Source organism: Pollicipes pollicipes, unplaced genomic scaffold, assembly GCF_011947565.3.
Source record: "Pollicipes pollicipes isolate AB1234 unplaced genomic scaffold, Ppol_2.1 Scaffold_2555;HRSCAF=2994_pilon_pilon_pilon, whole genome shotgun sequence".
Lineage (NCBI taxonomy): Eukaryota > Metazoa > Arthropoda > Thecostraca > Pollicipedomorpha > Pollicipedidae > Pollicipes > Pollicipes pollicipes.
This window is the reverse complement of record NW_023596136.1, coordinates 32,178,487-32,195,842: the sequence shown is the minus strand read 5'-3', so window position 1 is coordinate 32,195,842 and position 17,356 is coordinate 32,178,487. Positions and strand designations below refer to the sequence as shown.

The window sequence follows — 17,356 nt, the reverse complement described above, 5'->3', positions numbered from 1 at the left end:
GGGAGCAGGCGGCGAGGAAGCCCAGCCCCCCAGGGGCAAGCGGCAGAGCAGGCAGACCAGGAAGCCCAGCGCCCCAGGGGCAAGTGACGGAGTGGGCGGACCAGGAAGCCCAGCTCCCCCATAAGCCAGTGGCAGAGCAGGCAGACTGGGAAGTCCAGCATCCTGGGAGCAAGTGCAGCAGAATGGCAAGCCCAGTGCCCCCAGGAACAAGTGACAGCAGACTGGGAAGCCCAGTGCTCCAGAAACAAACAGCAGAAATAGAGCAAGAAACGAGACTGAGCCGAGGTTGGCAGAAAGGGGTGAAAATTCCAAATACTTGGATGAACTGCCCTCCAGGTGGAACCCCATAACACTCTGCTTAGGGAGGCTTAGGGAGGCCATGACATCCAGTGTAGAGGGGGAGGGGGTAGTTCCATGAAAATAAGTGGGGAGGCTGAGCATTGAAAAGTGGTGCAGCCTATGCCCAAAGAGATGCCAACAAACTGTTTCATTCCCTGATTTGGCCCACTTTTCAAAGTTTGGGTATACAGTCCAAGTTTGGATAGAGGGGATGGAGCCAACCAACTGAAGAGGAAACTCCTGTCCAGCAGGCCCCTCCTGCCTGCATTTCCATGCACTATATTGTGTTAAATGCCTGTTGTTTATACACTTAAGAAGACTCATGACCATCCACTGAGAATATAGTCTAAGTCATGTTTAACAAAACTTGAAAAATAAAGCACAATGAGTTTTCATCAAAGCTACACCTGCACACCCATAAAGGTTACTGCATCTGTTAAACTTGGGGTCTGTTGAACTCACCCACTTCATAATCTGGTCATCTTATGGCAATGAGGAAAGATATGGAAATTAACTTATTGAAATGAACAGCATGAAATTATTTGAGCCAAGAAATGAACATACCACACAAGCTGCATTGCTGATGTACCATCAGGCTTGACAAAATATACTCTGTAGACCATGGTTATCAAAAATTAAGCTTTGCCCCCTATGTAGTGCCAATTTTGAACACCAGGGCATCAAGGAGTAGAACTAAGGAGCACTAAATTTCAGCTCCTTGTAAATGAAAGAAAAGAGGATGACAACAGCTTATAGCTAATCATAACATATATATTGATGTTGGGCACTCAATGCCATACAAAAATCTTAGCTATGCACAAAAAGGCCTCATAGCTTCTTGACCAACAAAATTACAGCCTGTAAAACATCTTCATGTACCATTGATTTGTTATTCCTTTGCTAAAGAAATAGCAAATGTAGCATTCAAGGCCATAGCCTGACCAAGCCATGGAGGCCTGAAAATGGTAATTTTTATATATCAAACTCATCCCCAGTACCTCACAGTTGGCAGTGCTCATGTGGATTAAAAACAAACCTGCTGCTGGTCAATATTAATCAATGGAATATGTGAGCCTTGATGCCTGTGTACTTAAAAAAACATCAAAATATACATTACCTGCTGACTACACCGACTGAAATAACTGTAAGGCTGCAGGACAAATGCCTTATTTTCAATTCTGGCCAAAGGATGCACCCTTTTTACACATGCATTGGTGGGAGGGGAATTCTAAGAGAATCTAGCACCCTGTCAAAAGCCAGATTTTGGTTTCAGGCATTGATAACAATTAGTTCATGAGAACCAGATGCACAACTGAGAATGCATAAAAGGGTTAACTCTTCCTACACCTACAGACAAAATTATTAAAATAAAATATATATATATATATAATATATATATATATATATATATATATATATATATATATATATATAAATATATAATATTCAGAATGTACTTTGACTTAATAATGTAAATATGCTGAATCAGCATCTGAAATTTAGTTTTGGCTCTTGGGGAGCAGTATCTGAAATTTGGTTTTGGCTCCTGGGGGAGAGAACAAAAATATTAAAATCACGGCTGGTAGTGAGAATGAAATAACCCAAGCGAACTTGCAATACATTCACAGCTGGCACCAAAAGACATTCTTTGGCAGCATATGACCATAAACACCATGCTCAAGCTGGTCTCAGTAACTGCCAAAGACCATTAGAAATTGGCTGCTTGCAATTCTTTAACTTTCTAGCCTCCCAAGCAAGTGCTTCCTTCCTTAGGCTATGCTTGCACCTATTGAATTTTTAAGCTATGGAGCTGATAAAAGTTGTTGATATTGATAATTCTGTTGTTAAGGTGTCAGTCCCAATAAAGGCTGATAGAAGCAAATGCTTAAAATGTGCACCTGCTGCACTATTCCCTGGACCACATAACATCAAGTTTATGATTGAAATATCATACAAGCTACAACATGAATAGGGGTATCTGGGGCATTGTAGTTAATGCAGCTACATTCTAGCCCAGGTACAATCTTTCTCACCCAGAGGAAAGATCTTGTGGCAATGTGATACCTGCCTAAGCTTTTGCTAACCTAGATGTACTTATTGGAAACAAGTGTGTAGTTACCTATTTAGTTGGATAGGTTGCCAACCCCTCCCAACTTTGAGAAAAAACTTGGTCAAAATCAGGGAGAACTTAGTTTTCTCCATTTCAGGGAGATCAAAGATTTCTCTGGTCACCCACTGCCACCAAATTGTGTACACAGCTACACCACCTGAGACGTCAGGCTGCTGCGTGATCGGGGCTCGGATGCCAACGCAGCAGGGGCGGAGGAATTGTTTCATCCTCACAGAGCAATCTAGTCGCATAAGGTTAGCATCACTACATCTACTCACCGGTGTTGAGTCTGATACAATACTTTTTCAGCGTATGGCACTGAACCAAATTTATATATTGCCTTTGTCTGCACCACAAACCATCCGCGCCACCACCTCCTGCCACCGCCGCTCCCGCGCCTCCTCCAAAACAAGGTCGGCAGGCTACATAAATGGCGCGCGCGCAACAGCAGTCTTCAAGGACAGAGTCGCAGTAGGTTATTTATCGGTTTTTTATAGCTTTTAGGAACATATTGATTAAAAAAATATTGGTTGGAAAAAACAGCTGAAACAAAAGGTAGATCTCAAAAAACGTGAATAATCATATAAATACACCAGTAGAAGTTCTGCTCAGCGGAAAACAAGGAACCCTGCTTTAGCTATATATTCAGACCCTGACGCTGTGAGGACCCTATGTAGACCGATAGAACAAATTCCATACTTTTGTTTGATGACCATTTTATGCATGGTCATCACGTATTCAGCTCGGATTTCTTGGTGGAGAATATGCCTCCTCTCCGATGCTAAATCCTCCCCAAGAGCCGAAGACTCCCGGAGCCTCGGTTTTCCACGTGCCCGAGCAAGTGTTTGGGATGATGTTTAACGTCACCATTATACGTTCCATACAATATCCATTTTTAACAGTTTCCAATAAGACCGCAATAAAAGTACGAGTTATGAAGAATTAAAAAACTTATTCATCAATATATGATTAATTCATCCCATATTTAGAGGTACATGTAACGTTGCGTCACATACTTTCGTATCAATTTTTCTTGTGCTTCCAATGATTCCTAAGTGCAATCCGGAAATGTTGAATTGTGCCGTGTGCGAGATATTTTCCGCGCTTCTCCCTGGTACGTCAAGAACTCTGTTGTTTTGGGTGAGGGATCGAGCCCGGTGTGTGAGCGCGTAGGTGTCGTTGGACGGTAGATGAGTTAAACATGTGCTGGTGAGCAGCAACAGACCTGGGCACTGAATGCATTGCAAGGAAATATTATGTGTGAAATGGTAGAGAGATTCGGCTGTAACCCGCAGGCAGCAATCCCTCGTTCAGTCGTGAGTGTGGCGCGCGATGCTGTCGAAGTTGCAGGAACAGCTTGCCTCCATCGTTCACAGAGAACAATCTTTTAATTCTTTCCAGTGTATATTTGTGGAGAACGAAATGTCCTTGGGGTTAAAAACACAAAGAAACATCCGAGTTTCCGACACTGAGGCTGATGGTTAATAACTAGAACACCAGCATAAAGCACTCAGACATAATAGTAACCCTCCCGGCACCCTCCCCTGGACATCCTCCCCCCCTTGCCCACACGCCATGAGGGCAAGCACCTATCCAAAAGAAAAACATGAGTTATGATATGGTTTCAGCTCGAGTCGTCAGACCAAAACCAAAATCCCAATTTCGCAACTCGGAACCTTACCTTTCTTCCATCAACCTTACCTTCCTTTCTCTGTCAAATGACGCCGCTTGACGCCCATCCATAGCAGGGCACTCCAGGATGTGCACACTACCTATACATTTACTCGGCCCAATACCATGTTAGGTCCAGCTAGCTCAAATACTGGAGCCTAAGACATTGGCCCCAGCTAGCAACGTCAAGGCTAAAAAAACAAGATAAAACCAAGGCTACTAGAAAACTAACCTTGGGTGAAACCTAGAGCGCGTTCGGCCGGCAGATGATCTCGGAAAGTTCTCCGGAATGTTAGCAAATTTTCCGAAATGGTATTCGGCATCGCTGACACGGAAAATTATCCCAGGTAATTTTCGTGGCGAGGAAGAATCCTGGAGAGTTTTCACAGGATGGTCAAGACGGATAATCTGTTTTCGCTATGCACAGCTGTGACCGTTGACTGTGGATGGCGCGTGGGAGAATAACCTGGGAGATAATTTTCGGACCGGCCGAGTGTAAATGGAGAATCTCCGCTGATGATTATCTGATAGATAATTATTTGTTGAATAATTTTCCCTCGACCGAACGCGCCACCAGTGTAAAATTGTCCGGTGGTTATGTCATCTGCCTGACGTTAGCATGACGTCACTCATCCTGAGACTTCAATTCGCTGATAGCTGAATCAGCTAATAGACGCCGGACGTCGTGTGGGGGGGGGGGGGGGGCAACCAGAATATCGGAGTATACGTGCGGCAGCAAGAAAGCCGTCGGCGGAAGATACAGCTCTGGAACGCACATAGCACGACGGTTCGCTGCCGCCGATCAAGCTCGACCTGTAACGCTGTACTGTAACGACTTGTTTGTTTCGTAGTTGATCCTTGAGGTGAGGTCGTACGATTTCTGCTTGTCGGTGCTCGCTGTTCGGTTGCACGGCTTATACTTTGTTGTCCCTTCGTAGATGGTCTGAGAGCTGTTCACTTATCAGATAACCTAACTGCTGTGCTTCATTAGGCATTTGTGCTGCCTCGTTACGTATGCACGTAGGGACTAAATCTGCGCGCAGTAGAACGTTCTGCAGGGCGCCACCGCGAGATCGGAGGTCACCCGCCAGCACCCCGCGGCCCCGCAGTGCATATAGACTGGCGCATGCTGCATAGCGTCGGACGAGGGCCGACCACGACTAGGGCCGCGACTCTGCACTCCTTACACTACGCCAGCGATTCCGATTATCTTGGGGCCGAATATAGAAAACATTCTTACTTACATTTCTAATGGACAGTGAGAAGAGCGCTGATCTACCAGGTGAAGCGTTACAGACCCCCGACTACGCACCGGCGCTTTGGTACCGGGCGTACCCCCTTGCGCCCCCGGCGTTCCCTCCGGCGCCGGCTTCCCCTCCCAGGCCAGGTAGGTACATCCTCTGACACTGGATCACGCCAGAGGCCAAAGGGTGCAGGCGCCTTGGCACCGGGGCACGCGGAACCACGCGGTTATTGTCATAACAATACACTGTAATGCCAGACACCGGTGCTCGCCCAAGAACTTGCCTGATCAATAAATCGGTATCAAACACACACTTCACGTAAGAAAAATTTCGGTGTGCGGACATTTAAAACGCAGGAAGGAACCTTCCCCCGCCCCCCACCATAAAGGCGCAGTCCCGCCCTCGTTAGCTCGTCCGCGGGAGTCTACTCCAGAGTGGCTACGGTGCGGAGTGCCTCGAGAGGACGAGATCCGCGGATTACGTAAGGTGTGCGCCGGATTGATACAAGCCATTGCGCTTGCGCACCAACCTGCTTATCACCTGGAACACCTGATTCGGCCTCCCGAGCCAGCGCGGCCGCCACCTGCCATCTAGCGGGAGTTCTCCGAATCAGCTGAACATCGGTGCCGTTTGCAGGCGAGGCCCGCGCCATACGCAAAGGACGATGCCTATCTACCGTTCCAAGCGCCCGCGTCATGTAGACCGCGGAACGGCCAGGGGAGCGCCGCCCGCCGCGGGTGAAAATGTTTACACATGATCCATATGACGCACTGGTTCAGACTTGGACCAACTAGCTTCTCGGTAACAGGTCGTTGCCCGCTGAGCAAATCATGAAGTTATTTTATTCACACCAGCAGAGGTGCGCACGGTCGTTCTCATGACGACGGGTCGCAGCTGCGAGGAAGGAGCGCAGTACGGGTACAAAGCGTTGACAGCGTAATTTGGTCTTGAATTTGGTAATTTGGTCTGTTGTCTGCCATCGCCGATCTCTCGCTTGTCTGTTGCCTGCCACCGTCGATCTCTCACCTGTTTGTTGCTTGTTACTGCCGATCTCTTGCCTGTCTGTTGCCTGCTACCGCCGATCTCTCACCTGTCTGTTACTTGTTACCGCCAATCTCTTGCCCGTCTGTTACCTGTTGCCGCCAATATCTTGCCTGTTTGTTGCCTGCCACCACTGATCTTTGGCCTGTCTGTTACTTGTTACCGCCGGTCTCTTGCCTGCCTGTTACCTGTCACCGCCAATCTCTTGCCTGTCTATAACCTGCCACCGCTGATCTCTCGCCTGCCTGTTACTTATTACTGCCAATCTCTTGCCTGTCTGTTACCTGTTACTGCCGATCTCTCGCCTGTTTATTACCTGCCACCGCCGATCTCTCGCCTGTCTGTTGCCTCTTACTGTCGATCTCTCGCCTGTCTGTCACATGCCAACATCAATCTCTCCAATTGCTTGTACCTAGCGACTTTTTCTGCCATAGCTAGAATAACCCAATTGTCACCATACTGACGTTGTGTGTGAGCCACTCATTACGCTCAATGAACCACGCAGCTTTAAAAATGCGTTGATTTCCACTTGCCTTAAATTATTTGCCACAAATTTTGACGGGCTGCGGGAAGTCGGTTGTGAAAATTAATTGGCACGTCGACGTTTCAAGCTAGGTCTGGCCGAATTAATAGGGTACCGCAAACGGGCCAATTTTAGACATTCATGCGCGAAAATGAACGTAGCAAAAATTTGACAAAATTGTTACATTACGAGAAGAAATTCCTTTTTTCGTTTTCTGTTCTATACTCTTGGAAGCCTTAAATGTTTTTAGAAGCAACCAATTGATTACAGAAATACGTATTCCAATTGTTCCATCTGAAGTGTTTAGCTTCTAAATAAGTCTATGGGACGACTCTGACGTATGACATTTTTTAGTCGCGTATTTCAGAAAAATGAAATCTGACAGGATCATCTCCTTGCCTTCAGTTCAACGTTACTATGCGATCCGATTTAACTTTTTGTTGTGTTTCTTACGTGACGTAAATATTGGTCGCACCTATCAGGTTCGATGACCGGAAACAAAACCATAACACATGTATATACATCAAGACAGGTTACAGGTCGTCGTCGTCACTGTTGATTTACGACTCACTTAGCTGCTGAGGCTATATGGCGTCACATGCCTCTTACCCTGGCAGGAAGGGCGGGCACCGCAGGGACTCGAACCCCGTACCTCTGGTTTCCCCAAATGCACAGGAGTTCACCAGATGCGTGTACCAATGCACTTTCGGCACCCACAGATAGCTCGTAGGAAATAAACAACTTGCACCGACGTTTACAGCAATGGTCAAAATTTTGTAATAGCTCCAAAATTAAGCGAGCCATCACAGAAAAGTAGGTTTCTAAAAGCAAACTAAAAGCGTTTTTGGCATTTCCATATTACATATCTGACGACCAGAAAAGCGCCGCTGCAAGGCACATCAAATTCGTGACGAAAGCAGGATCTTGAGGATGCACGATGCACTCATTTTTCATACCAAGTAGAGTTGCGATGTAAATTGCAGCTTTCCCGCTCGGCCCCACGTTGTAATACTTGTGCCTACCTCTGGGTATAACCTGAATCAGCCGCAAATGTATGATACACGAAATTGGCCGAGAAAACGCATGCTTGATGCAGCGTTGAGACGCACACAGGTCAACCGGCTTAAGTCCTCGTGGTGGTGGGTGCGGTCGAGGTACCTCGGCTTCACGGGAACAAGTGGTCTCGGAACAAGGGAGCTGGGCTGGCGACGATCCGGCGGGTGGGGTACAATGGAGGTGGGCTGAAGACCGACCTCGGGTGCTTTATGGGGGAGTACGGCTGACGGGAAGCGGGTGGGTTTCATATGGGGAAGCTGAGTTGGCGACGGCCAGGCGAGTGTTTGTGGCGGAGGCTGGGTTCGCAGAAAGCAGATGGGTGGTCCTGCGGAGAGCTCGACTGACGGGAAGCCAATGGGCGTTATGACGGAGCTGGGCTGGCGGGGAACGGATGGACGTCTCTAGAGGGAGCTGGGCTGGCGAGAAAGGTATTACATGGAAGGCTCCCATCACACAAGTTGGGTTGAAACAAGTTAACGCCCATTGTCCTGTTACGAATCCTGGATCCTCAAGCTCTTCTTGAATTTCGATTCCGGTAGGCACGCCAGCAATTGGGTTAATTCCGACCAGGACTCACACCGAAGATTCGAGGGAATCGATTCGAACCCGACTCAACGCTAACATTGTACATTCCTGAAACGATGTCAACTCCATCCGGAAGCAAACGCAAGGCTGTTGAGGACTGCCGGCAGACGCCACAAATTTGAGAACCGGCTACTCCGTTGAGTCCCAGGTGCGAGTAATCTGAGTCCCCTGAGTTGAGTCCCCTCTCGTGTGACGCCACAGTCTAAAGGTCTAAATACCCGCTGGCGTGTTTGATGAACAAAATTGCTTGATCAGGCTTTGGCTTGGCTTGCTCAGAATACCATCAGGCTTTCACCAGCTTCGCTGCCTTATTTGCATCGGCGCCTTGTGGATGGTTGGAGCCACGGATGTCAACGCCGTATTTGCGGCGTTTGCTCGGGCGCCCCTTTCCACGGCCGAATGTGCACACATGCAGGGCATCACTAACTAGGTGACTAGCTCGAAAGCGTTCCCTTCCTTACCACCACTTCGAGCTCCTGCCAACATTGAAATGAACCTCCCCCCTCCGGAATGTTTTTGGTACCGAACTCGGCTCTTTCGCTCGCACGCATGTACGCCGACCTTCGCCAATAAACCAGGGCGGTCGCTCCGAGTAGGCTCCTCCATCAGCACGCATCCGAGCTCTCCTAAATGTTTTACACGCTCTGAACACACTGCTGGGGGTGCGGAGTCAGTCAGGACCCGGACGAGGTGTTGCCGTACCTGGACACGTTTTATGATGGGCATTGATACTTACGGACTTCTGTCCAAGTTCACGTTCACAAAGTTCAAAGCTGCTCAAATTTCACATATATTTGTGTCGAACACGATTACTTGGTACGATTGAAAAGCGCACACATATTTCAGAACCAGTGTTTTGTGTTCCGCCTCACTGTTGTTAACACGTGAAATTATCATACAATACTGAAAAGACAACATGATCATGTGAACCTACGCATCATATATGGCACATATTCGTGAGCAATGATTACCAGCCGTGTCCGGTCCTCCTGTCAGAACGAAAGAAAGACCGTGTTGCAGAGTCTTCCAACAGCAATCAGGATTGTCTACAAATACTAAACATCAGGCACGACGAACGCAAACCTATCTGGCCACGGGACACATATTCTCAATACATATATAATATTTTAAAACCGTGCACAAACGATCACATGATTGCGTGAAGCTGATAAACCCTGAGCAGAAAACAACAAAGCGTGGCCTAATACTGCGACCCAATTCTGTCGGTCCAATACGATGGCGACCCTAGTACTATCGCAAGCGGAAACGAACCTATTTAGGCAAGGAACTCTTTCTCAATGGAGAAAAGCGTAGTTGCCCTAGGGAAGCGATTGCAAGTCAATTCAATAAGTTCCTGAGAGCGCGAAACGCCGCCCGTCGGAGGCAGTGAGACGCGCAGTTGTGCCGGATGATAGCACCGACTATGACTCATGCTGCGACTATGACTCAGCTTGCAATGTTCAAACCGCCTTTCATTGCGCTACGACGTGAGTGTGTCGGACTCCTCTAAGCACTACAGGCACGTAGTGAGCTAACACTTTAATTTCATCTTTGGAATCGCGTTCCTTCCCGGAGGGTGGACTAGAGATCCTGCCGGTGAGACGGCTCCGTGCGGCGGAGACTGGCCGGACACTGGGAGCGGCGCGGCTGACAGCAGCGCTACGACTGACAGTGCGAGCCGTCGTACCACCACCGGCGCAGGTCGTCGTAGCGCGTCGTCACCGGCCCATCCTGCTGCACCATGCGCGCGCACAGCCCGCACCAGCCGTGTACGTACCGGACGACAAAGCTCTCCCGCCAGGCGGTGAGGCGAGCGAGCGCCGACGCGTTTCGCGCCAGATGGCGCAGGTGCGCGGCCAGCTCCCGCGGGCCTGCGAAATCGTCCACGTGCACGAACGAGTCGGGCGGCGCGACGGCGGCGTACTCGGCGCGCGACGCGCCGCGCACCACTGGCACGAGGCCGGCCTGCAGCGCGAGGAACAGCTTCTCGGTGATGTAGTCACGGCACATTGAGTTCTCGAAGGCCAGATAGAAGGTGTAGTTGCGGGCCAGCCGGCGGTAGCAAGACAGCGTGTTCCGCGGTGCCCCAGAACCCCCGCACTCTCGCGTGCCGCACGCACCGAACACGTGCACCGGCAGGTGGCGCTGCAGCTCGGCCACGTACTGCTCGCGGCGGCCGGGCGTGACGCAGTGGGACACCGCCCAGGCGGCGGCGGCCGGCTCCGGCCCGGTCGGCGCCGTTGCCTGGGGCGCGGCGGTCGCACGCGGTCCGCCCGGCTCGGCCGGCCCCGTCGTCCTAGCGGGCTCACGACGGACGGTCTCGAAGTACGGATACACGATGTCAGAGTCGCGCCGGTACGTCATGGTGAGATTGAAGGCCGAGTTGAGGGCACCGAATGGCATGTCCAGCATGGGCGGCGCCTCCCTGGACCAGTAGACGTACAGCTGGTGGGCCGTACGCTCGGAAGGCACATCAAACATGGTGAGATCGTAGCCGTGGAAAAGCACCACCCGCGCTCTCGAAAGATAGCGCCGGTCGTTTGTACTTACGCAATTACTGACCTGAAAATGTAGGCGACCCGGTAAGACTGAGCGAACATGCAAAGGCAAAGGCGTTGTGGGCAACATGAAATATCAAGCTGCACTTATCCATTCAATGTTTTGCTTTGATCACAAGAACCTAAACATGCACAAAAAGGTCCATACACACAATTCACAACATACAAGCCAGCACGCATTGTACGATTTCATATGACCCATTAGACCCCATGAATCTCGTGAGCTGTGCATTTCACGTATGGGACGTTTTTGCAACGCAGCTAACAAACACGAACGAAAATAACAGGTTGGTTGGGTTTTGGTTGTTTGGATTCGAACCCTTCCGGCCAGTAACTACTATTTCAGTGTTATGGGATGAAACAGAATGGTTAACGGCGGGGCACGCCTACATGCACCTGGGGGCACAACCGCCGGGACTAAGCTCGCACAGAGGTATGAGCCTGGCGCCCGGACGGAGGCCCAACCACGCGCCTCTCGGCTCTCGGCCCACACGTGGCTGGCACGTGAAGCCTGCCCCACACAAACGGGCCGTCGGAGGAAGCAGGATGAAGCGGGAAGTACGATTAAAGGAGCGGATCCAGAACAAAAACAACTAGTAGAAAGCTTCGACGCACCGCACAACCTGCAAACAGGTTTCCTTCCCGAACCCCCGAAGGCCGGATCTTGAAATGGCGGCGTCCAAAATAGAAGTAGGCTGTCATTTCGCATGTCGCTGGATAGTTCAGGCGACAGGAAAAACCACTGGTTCACGTATCGGCTTCGCACCATCCACCCCACGGCCTTGAAACCGGGCACCACGAAGTCGTAGCACAGATATGTGAAATATGCCGACACCAGCAGCAGCGATACGAGGCGCCACCGTCTTCCCAGCGCCGGCATGGCGCTCCGGCAGCCTGAAATACAGGGAATCATAAACCTTCGGAAAGCACCTAAACACATGCATGACAAATAACACTTTGGGATGAAACCACGAGATGCGGACCACACAACACAGTCGCAGCGCAAGCTCAGGTGTTAACATTTGACGGAAAACGTTTGGACTGCTGAGGTCCTGTGGTTTTGCGTTATTGAACAGACTGGACATAGAAACCATTGGCTTGGAAACCCGCACAATGGCTTACCGTTGACATTTGAACCAGTGTGCAGATCCCTGCGCAATGTACCTTTTCCCAATGTCATCAGCTACATGGTTCTCAAGGATGAAAGCCACCCATAGTCTAATTCTCCTACGATGACCTGGTTTGGCCTACCCTGGAGCGCACACACTTCGGGGCACACACACACGCTGACATTTCATGGTACTAACCTGATGAGGTGGCATACTTGGGTCTTGAAGGTAGTGCTGTTTTTTTGTACCGTGACAGGCTTGAGAAGAACGTCATCTGCCAAAGAAAAGAGAATACCCACGTGATGATACGTGAGTAACAAAAGCTAAGCATCCATACATCTATTTTTATCAGTTAAGGTTACTATGCGACTATGCCATTTGTTTCACATTGCGTTGCATATTTTCTGTCTCTTGAGCGCAGTCTACAGCCACATCAAAGAAATGAGTAGCGCACACAGGTAGGAATTATGCATGGAATTATGTTAATTATGTACGCCAACGCTACTAATCAGGGCCGTAACATCACACCAATCAACAACATTATCACAACATCACATCCCAACAACCTGACACACACAATGGAAAACGTATCATTCTGGTTGAAAAGAAAAACGATGCACTGAGGAGAACAAGCAAATAAGCAAGGCCACGCCATCAAGAGAATAAAATGAATGCTAACGACGAGACAACAACGCGAGGACCCAAGAGAACAATCTTGTGCTTGATTCCACTTCGCGTATTCGATGACTGATTCGCAACTTACGGGCTGCCTATAACAGGGCTCCCTTCACAATGTCCCACATCCCAGTCCGAGACCAAGCCAGATGGTAATCACATGAGCTCGGCGAGAACGGACCTGCAGGATTTTGCCTCTTGAAATCCCAACAAGCGTAAGGTAAGGTATGCTAACCCGGCATTGCTCGGGGTCCTCAGCAGCGCGCCATTGACCGACGGGGGGGGGGGGGGGCAAATTTGACCCCCTACTAATCTCAACAACGGCTGGGCCGAATCAAAGATTCAAATTGCAAACGGGAGCGCGGGCGTGTGGCCTCACACCACACCACAAAGTTACATTTAAATGTGTGTTAAAGACATAGGTCGAGGTCAAATTCGAAAAACGCTTCTTTGGACCATCTGACCGCTCTCACAACGCATTTCATTTAGAAGCGTTCCTCATGGTGTGAAACAATTGCGCCCTGATCAACCATGCTACATATGAAGGTATGCAACGTTGTGCGAGCCGCACCAAACCTAGAGCCAAGGCCAAGTGCCGCTCAAATGAGAGCTGAACCCTCGGTCTATTTTTTTTTTTTTTTTGGTCTTTTTAACTCCGCCCTAGTTGAACCATTTAAACACAAAGTGGAAGGGCTTCGCCACAATTATGGGCATCAGGCCGATGAGCATGAGCTGTTATTTGCTGATAAAACGTCCCATGTCGCGGTGAAAAAGATGACTTCGGTGGTGAATACGCGGTTGGATCGATGTTCGCGCTATTTTCGACGGCTCAGTCCTGCCGTCAGTGCAACCCGATACCCTTCAACCCTGCCGCCAATCAAGTGGTCGTCTGTTGGCCTCTGGAACTGCTGAACGGCTTCCGCCGCCCCGTCACTGCTCCGCCGCGGAGGACCCGGGCCAGGCCGCCCGCCGCCGCGGCCCTGGGCCCACCTGGGCACGGGCAGCATGCGCTGTGGTGCATTTCAAGCCATAACTCGGTCATTGTTGGCAATAATTGCTCGAACCTTGGTATGGGCATCCTTTATAGCCGTATCTAGGACACCTTTTCCGTGTTTTCTGAATTCTGAATCAGAGACCAAAAATGTTAGGTGTACTTTTTACAACTATTTTTGCTATTTAACACGCCAGGATTTCAATGTGTAATATTAAAACAACGCAACCACAAGGCACATGAATGATGGGACCAGTCGGCTCACAATTCCTATTTACAGATGCAAGATATGTTCTTTTGTCCAGCCTGTGTGTGAATTTGTCTTCGGCTACGTGCTTTCGTAAAAAAGTCGGAAACGTGACGTTCCTCTGACGTCATTCACGCTTGATCTATTGGGGTCTAACAGTCGCTACTTTGCCACAAAACGTAAAACTCATCAATTGACAGCTACTGAAGATTTTGCGGCAATACCAAAAGGTGTTAGTGGATTATTGTCAATATTGGACAATGCACAGATTCGCCCCCCTCCCCCGGTCAATGCCGGATTAACCAGGAGGGCCACTGTTTTTTAATTGTACGGATATGGAAAGAAAATCGAATTTTGAACATCACACAGGCCTCGTTCATTTACTTTTTCCTTCATTCTTTCTGCCTCCAACCAAGCAGTACAAGACATCTTGGGCCTGTTGCTGTTGCTCCTCCAGAACAAGACAAACTAGCTTGGAGTAGGTTTAAGGGGCGCTGAATCTGTATTGAGGGTGAAATAATTTTGGAGACATTTGCTATTTATTCCGAATTCAACCGGTGAAATAATTTTGGAGACATTTGCTATTTATTCCGAACTCAACCAAACAGTTTTTGCGCACTAACAGTGGATAACATTGAGCAGCCAGGATATTTAAAGCTATATTGAAAATTGTAACCATGCACAATATCAATGCATCTATGAATATGAAAAATGTAAAACATTACTTTGAGGTTAAAGGGGTAGGAGGAACATGCTCATAATTTGTATAGGTAATCAACAGCAATTGCTATTCAGAGCTTACCATGGCATACAGGTTATATTTCTATACTAGGCATGGCTAATGTTTGCATCAAACACACTCAAAAAGGTGACAGATATGTGGATTTATGTGTATGAACTGCTACACTTCTTTATATATATATATATATATGGATATGTATTTATACACTATATATTGGAATATTTGGGCAGAATTCTTCCTCTCATGCATGTTCAATTTTTTAAAAAAACTGCTGAATGAACATTGACAAGTTTTTTATGCATCATTCTAGTTTGCGGGCTCTTGACTTGGAATTATCATTTAAATTAAAGATGGGTCGACCAAAATCACTCATATATTCGTTGCTTTTCACGTTCTTACGTTTAGAAATCCCATCTCATTGTCGGAGAAGACTGAGTGATACAATAAATAAGTTAAATAAAATAATAAATACGTAAGTTAAATGAGTTTTAAAGGACAAAACTTGCGCACTTCTACTGAAAAAATCATTTCAAAAATCACAGAACACAAATGAGGCATGGCTTATTGAAGCAAGACAGAATCCTGTCTTTACTTTGATACATATAAAATACATCCATAATGGGAACACTACAAAGACACAAGGAACTCATGCTCACCGCCCACCACCTATTTTTTCAGGGGTTGTACAATAATTTGTTGTCTGTTTGGGGCTGAAGAGAGTTTGGTAGTGAATATGCTTTGACAAATTTGAAGGCGTCTTCTATCATTGCACGTCCGTAAATGTCAGTGCTGTCTGTCAGTCGTTGTCGAGTCAATGACGTGTTCGTGTCGCATGTGATCCAGACGTGCACAGTCACGTAAGTGCATTGTCAGGCGTCGTGAGAGTGTCGTAGTCACACCAATGTAGTGAATGGAACGAAGTTTGCAGCCTTAGATGTTGCATTTGAATTCATACACTACGTTGGGGCATTTTAGTTTGTTGGGTTTGTCTGGGCTCTTTCTCATAAGAAAGTAAGAGATTTTCCTACTGTGATAATAAATGACACAGGCCTATTCTGTGGTTGCCCTTGCCTTTTACATGTCAAGAGGTGATTTCCCATGGATATTTTTCATCCTGTTTGTGGGCGGATGTCACTTGATTTTGATAATGCAGTTTGACTGGTTGGTCGGTTGTCCTGTCTTGGTTTGCTGTCAAAGTGTCTTGTCATATGTCAGTGTATTTCATTTGCAGCATCAGAATTTGATAAAACTGTTGTTCACCGGGATCTGTCTGCTTCTTACCCATTCCGAATGCAGTCCTGTCCAATCAGAGCAGTCCTTAATGGCATGTCTAATGAATGACCTTGTGATGCTAATTTTGTAGCATTGAGGACTCTCACTGCCAGCGCTTAAGCCACGTGTTGTCAGTCTGCTTTCATATGCCCTCATTTTAAATTGCTGTCCCTGTCCATCAACATTCACAGCAAGAAAGGGTATCGTGTTTTGCACACTTAGTTCTTTTCTGAACTTTAAGGCAGACTGCTCCTCTTTTTTTTTAGATGCTCTAGTTGGTCGATGTCCCTAACTTCCACAAAGATGTCATCTACACAGCGACAGGAAATGCCCGGTCTTATGTTGATCAATTCAAATGCAACACTGAAGCCTGCAAACGTCATTCCAAACACACTTTGTTCCACATTGGTGTGACTATGACACTCTCAGATGCCTGACAATGCACTTACAAAATGGGGCATCTCTGGACCACATGCAACACAAACATGATGGGACATTGATACAACAACTGACAGACAACACTGACATTTCATGGATGTGCAATGACAGAAGATGCCTCCAAATTTGGGAAAGCATATTCATTCACAAACTCTCTCCAGCCCTTCAAAAACACATTCCTGTACAACTCTTGAGCTTTTAGATGGTGGGCGGTGATCACTATTGATGTGGTTGTGACAAAAAGTTTGTGTAGCGCAATGCAATGTGAAAAATAGTATTTTACTCATTTAAGCAATAGCCGAATCATGGAAAACCAGTCACAAACATGACACCAATGAGCCTATTTAGACTAATTGGACAACTTTGAGCATGCTACAATTGGCTGCCATTGTGAGAGTGAGGTGCACTTACGCTCATCTAACACAAACCATACCTTGAAATATTAATGATTCCTGAAACAGTAGGGAGACGGCATGACGCCCCCGACCCCCCGCCTCCCTATCTTAGGACGAACGCCGTAAAGGAAAGATAAGACCGTTCGGTGATTTGGCCCCTTCTTCCTTTAGCGTTTGCGTGACGTCACTGGTGCGAAGACCAGATCGCGGCGGGCTGCTATGCGCAGGACGTAATGCTGGCAGGCAGCCGGAACATCAACAATTTCGTATCGATAATTAAAAATTATCTAGCAAAATGTGCATGCGACCAGCGGGCTGATCATTTATCATGCTTTTAAGAATATGATGACGTGCCTCGCA

General features: G+C 47.9%; 1 protein-coding gene across 1 annotated transcript; it reads right to left on the bottom strand.

Annotated features, from left to right (window-relative positions):
* Positions 1-9,343: 9,343 nt before the first annotated feature.
* On the bottom strand, positions 9,344-17,111 carry LOC119100396 (alpha-(1,3)-fucosyltransferase 7). Its single transcript, XM_037223498.1, has 5 exons — positions 17,035-17,111; positions 12,435-12,510; positions 11,743-12,021; positions 10,826-11,131; positions 9,344-10,789 (listed from the first exon to the last, which is right to left on the bottom strand). The coding sequence occupies exons 3-5, from the start codon at positions 11,827-11,829 to the stop codon at positions 10,229-10,231; spliced, it is 954 nt and encodes a 317-aa protein (XP_037079393.1). The 5' UTR covers positions 11,830-12,021; positions 12,435-12,510; positions 17,035-17,111; the 3' UTR covers positions 9,344-10,228.
* Between the last annotated feature and the right edge of the window lie 245 nt (positions 17,112-17,356).